Source organism: Sinocyclocheilus rhinocerous, unplaced genomic scaffold (genome assembly GCF_001515625.1).
Source record: "Sinocyclocheilus rhinocerous isolate Xijiao unplaced genomic scaffold, SAMN03320098_v1.1 scaffold4310, whole genome shotgun sequence".
In the NCBI taxonomy this organism is placed as follows: domain Eukaryota; kingdom Metazoa; phylum Chordata; class Actinopteri; order Cypriniformes; family Cyprinidae; genus Sinocyclocheilus; species Sinocyclocheilus rhinocerous.
This window is the reverse complement of record NW_015646173.1, coordinates 14,829-19,733: the sequence shown is the minus strand read 5'-3', so window position 1 is coordinate 19,733 and position 4,905 is coordinate 14,829. Positions and strand designations below refer to the sequence as shown.

General features: G+C 31.7%; 1 protein-coding gene across 2 annotated transcripts in view; it reads left to right on the top strand.

Annotated features, from left to right (window-relative positions):
• The window catches only part of LOC107707117 (RNA-binding protein 24-A), a 10,948-nt gene that overhangs the window by 946 nt on the left and 5,097 nt on the right, over positions 1–4,905 (top strand). Inside the window, exon 3 of one of the 2 annotated variants that reach the window (XM_016511019.1) lies at positions 571–630. The exons of the other annotated variant lie outside the window; for it this stretch is intronic. Within the exon in view, the coding sequence (XP_016366505.1) occupies positions 571–630 (60 nt within the window). The remainder of the gene's footprint in view (positions 1–570; positions 631–4,905) is intronic. 2 annotated transcript variants of the gene reach the window in all.

Here is a 4,905-nt window from a genome sequence, read left to right as displayed (position 1 = left end):
TCAATGTCTCAGCAATGGATGCTCTGCAGTGAATGGGTGCCGTCAGAATGAGAGTCCAAACAGCTGATAAAAACATCACAATAATCCACAGCACTCCAGTCCATCAGTTAACATCTGGAGAAGACAAAAGCTGAAACAAATCCAGCATTAAGACGCTTTTAACTCTAAAATCCATAATAGTCTATAATCCATAATAACTATGCTACAAGGGTGAGCACATTTTCAGCACATTTTCATTTTTGGGTGAACTATTCCTTTAAGCATTCTCTAATTTATCTACATTTTCTAATGTAAAAATATGATATTGGAAAAGATGGCATTTTGTCATCCTAGACCCATTTTTACCATTGCATTGCTTTAGATGTGTTGTGTGTCATTTGTTGTATCACATCCGAAGAGTCACAGGAAGTAAATAATTCATAGCTTGATTTGAATTTGAAAATGACGCACTTCACCTTTAAAGATAAATTACAGTATCATATTCCTACATGCTGCAATATTCCTTAAAGGATATTTGTGTTGATTTCTGTGACTCTTGTGTCATAAGCTGTTGTTCTCCTTGTGTCGCAGAGATAGTGAGGATGATCATTCCCCATTACTGTATCCTCCTCCTTTCCGCCAGGTTATGAGGTGTGTCCGTCTGCTTTTTTTTTAAACCTGTGTTTTATTGGAAAAGTCTCTCTCTCCATGTGCTGTGTCTCTATCTTTGATCTGACAGGCTCGCGTTCGGTTAACGTAACCTAAGAGCTGAACGAGAAGTCAGAATTCAGTAGACTCGAACCCGATGGTGATTCGCTTGCATGGACGTCGTTGTTGTCTTTGGAGCGGAGCTTTGCTGTGCGTTTGGGTCTGAAGTGGTTTTATAGCTAAACCGTGTGCTTTAATAGAAACGAGTGTACGGTAGGACGTGGGGATTCATTTGATGATTGTGCACAGCTTGTTTGGTTTATTTTCTATTCATTTGAACCGGCGTTGCGGTGTTTTGTTGCTGAAGGGCTCACAGTTTCCCTCAAAACAAAACTACTCACGGCTCGCATGTTGCTGTGTATCTTGTGCCTCTGTTTTTTAAATTCTACTAATAATTCATTTATCTTTGCTTCTTAGTGATTTGTTTTTTTTTTCCCCAAAACCTCTTTGTGTAAAATAGACATCAGGTAATGCATTCTGTATTGTCTTCTTACAGATAACAAGTGTCTCATTCAATTGATTTTGAGAGTTTGCTGTTAACATATTTCTAAACTAAAATCTCAAAACTCTAATGATAAGTGCAAACATTTACGTTCATTCATTTAGCATTCATTAGTCTAAAATATTCCTTATAAATAAGGAATACAAGCAATTCCTCTTAATGAGGCAAGAACATGAAGTTTTAGCAAAGTTTTGTGGTAAATAATTAATAAAACCGTTCATTGTGAATTGATTTAACTGTTTATGTCACGTTTTTTTAACAGTTTTCTGGTATATTTATAATTAAAATTTCTGTGGTGGTACCACTATTATTATTATTAATATCAATATTATTCATATTTTGAATGAGTTTTTGTTTTTATATTTTATTTTTTTATTTTAAGTTTTGTTCAATTAAAAATGTTATTTTTGTCATTATTATTATTTTTTTTTTATATTTCTATGTAGTTTTTATACATTTTTTTTATTCAGTTTGTTATTTTAGTACGTCAGGTTGATGCAAAATGAGACATGTTTGTTTTTTATATTTTATTATTTTATTTCAGTTAAAGTTTATACTATTATAGTTTTATTTAGTAAATATTTTGAATGAGTTTTTATTTGATATTTTCTGTTTTAATTTCAAGTTTTGTTGACGTATTAGTAAATTTGTTGTTTTTTGTCTTTTTTATTAGTTTTTAATTTATAAATATGTCTAAATGTTTTTTTTTTTTTATTATTTGAGTACAGTTTTTTTTTTATTATTTGAAGTTTGACTAAGTGAAAATGAGAAATGGTGCCTTGACAACCAGCTAAAATAAAATAACATCATAATATAAAGTAAATAATATAATATAAAGAGCTAAAATAATAATATAAATATATTATATTTTATTTCAGTTGAAGTTTAGGATTTATGATCAGGATACTTTTAGGATTTTTTTATGTGTTGTTTGTCATTTTTATTACTTTTTTTTTTATATATATATATATATGTCAATATAGTTATGACCTAAAATAAAAATGTAAGTTTTTTTTTAAATATTTTATATATAAAAATATTTTTATATTTTATTTTAAGTACTGAAACTGTTTTATGGTTCTAGTTTTAGTTAAATATATAATATAGTTAATGTAGCACAGAATGTAACAGATGTTATGCATTGCATTCTAATGTTAGCATAGCTAGAAGTGTGTGTTAATGTGCTCATGTAAAGAGTATTGTGGGCCTAAGAAAGTTTCGTCCTGCTGACCGATCCACAGACTCAGTGCAGAGAGGAGCAGCTGCAGCGCAAGACAACAGGTGTTCAGAGACACCAGAGATCAGCCCTCTGTTTCTGTGATTTACAATAGCTTAAATTAGCCTGAACTCTGGCAACCCCCAAATGTTCAGGACATGAAGGTTGAAAATATGTTTGTAGTAAGAAAGTTGCCGCTGCAGCTTAGTAACAGGGGTATTTTTAACAATGACACGCTCAGGGTTAGGTTATATTTTACACCACATTCATAATGATATGTTTAAATCTCATCTAATTTTCTGATAGGGGTGAGTAGGATGAGCAAAATCAATTTATTAATAGAAAAATGGTTATGTACTTATGGAAGCTATAAAATAATATGTTTTAACTATATAAAAGATCGTTGTGATTTTTTTATTTCACAAGACTCTTAATTCTGAGTTTATATAAATTCTGAAACTTCTCAGAATTGCGAACCTAAGAATTTTAGAATTTTAAGAAAAAAGTCAGAATTATGAAATGCAATTTTAGAATTTTGAGAAAAAAAGTCAGAATTATGAAATGCAATTTTAGAATTTTGAGAAAAAAAGTCAGAATTATGAAATGTAATTCAGAGGGGGAAAAAAAGTTAGAATTATGAAATGTAATTTCAGAATTTTGAGAAAAAAAAGTCAGAATTATGGAATGTAATTTCAGAATTGAGGAAAAAAAGTCAGAATTGTGGGATGTAATTCCGAGGGGAAAGAAAGTTAGAACTATGAAATGTAATTTCAGAATTTTGAGAAAAAAAGTCAGAATTGTGGGATGTAATTTTATAATTCAGAGGACAAAAAAGAATTATGAAATGTAAATTTAGAATTTTTGGGGAAAAGGTCAGAATTATGAAGTGTAAGCTCTGAATTTTGAGAAAAAAGTCAGAATTGCAAGATGTAATTTTAGAATTCGAAGGGGAAAAAAATCTGGATATAAAATGCGAATTCTGAGAAAAAAGTCAAAATCGTGAGATGTAAACTCTGAATTCCGAGAAAATTGTGAGATTGTTTTTATTCTGTAGTAGGAAAAAAAGCAGAATTGCGAGATGAGTTTTCTAAGAAGAAAAATCTAAACGGTGAGACAAAAAGTCACAAGCTTTTTTTATATTTTTATTATTAAGCTTCTATAAATACTTCATGCAAGTCCTCTAGTAAAGCAATGATCAGTGTAATCGAAAGAACTAGTTAGTTTTGTATTGTGGAGCGCAGTAATGCGTTCTGTGTGTTCAGGACTGAGTTAAAGTCTCAGGCCGTGTGTTCCTTTATTAACAGCGGCGCAACACTGTCACTCTCCAGACTCGCAGCTCATCTGTGGACACATTTAACTCCAGCACCTGTTGTTTTTGCACGTCTGGGAGAAATACAAAGCAAATCTGCCCGGCAACACAGACGGGTCTTGACTGTGATTATTTTTGCAGTTTGTCTGGTGCTGCTAGAGGCTCAGAAATGAAACATCTTTAAACTTCCCAAGACTTCAGGCGTCTTTACAGCTGTCAAATTAAAGGTTCTGTACGCAATTTTAGCCGTTATAGCTGCAATGCTGAAGTCAAAGGTCTGTGTGAGACTCGCAAACTGATAGAAGGCCATGCAGAATGATTAAAAGATGAAGAATGTTTGTGATCGGCTAAAAACAGTGCAGTGAATTTCCACTGTCCTGAAATTAAGCGCGTGTCCTGTTTAAGGACAGCTGTGCACAAAAATCAACTTTCAATATTTATTTTCATATTTATTTGTTTGTTTATGTGTATTTTTGCGTTGTGACATTATTTGCGGGACTGAGCACATTTACCCACATTTATTTTATTTTATTATTTTTATTTATTTAATTTTATTTTCCTTTCCTTTCCTTTTTTATTTTATTTTTATTTTTATTTATTGTGACATTATTTGCGTGACTCAGCACATTTACCATCCCAGTTCCTCTAAATAATTTTTTTGTTTTTTTATTTTATTTATTTTCATTTATTTTAATTTATTATTTTATTTTATTTTATTAATTGTGACATTATTGTGCGATTCAGCACATATACCCTCCCAGTTCCTCAAAAAAAAAAAAACTTTATTTTATTTTATTGTAATTTTATTTTATTTTAAGTCAGTTTTTTATCTTTTGTTTTTCTTTCGATTTTGGGGTGAAATGTATTTTACTTATTTGCTGTACTTCAAATGCAACTTCATATGCCGCCTTTGCAGTGTAAAGATGCAGAAAACACTGCTTATTTTCCATTCAGCACAGCAGCAAACAGAAGCTGCAGATTTCCACTCTTATTTCTCTTCCACACTTCAAGTGTGTGAGTGCTGAGTGTGAGTGAGTGTGTGTGTGTGTGTGAGAGTGTGTGTGTGTGTGTGAGAGTGTGTGTGTGTGTGTGTGTGAGTGTGTGAGAGTGAGTGTGAGTGTGTGTGTGTGTGAGAGTGTGTGTGTGTGTGAGAGTGAGTGTGTGTGTGTGTGTGAGAGTGTGTGTGTGCGA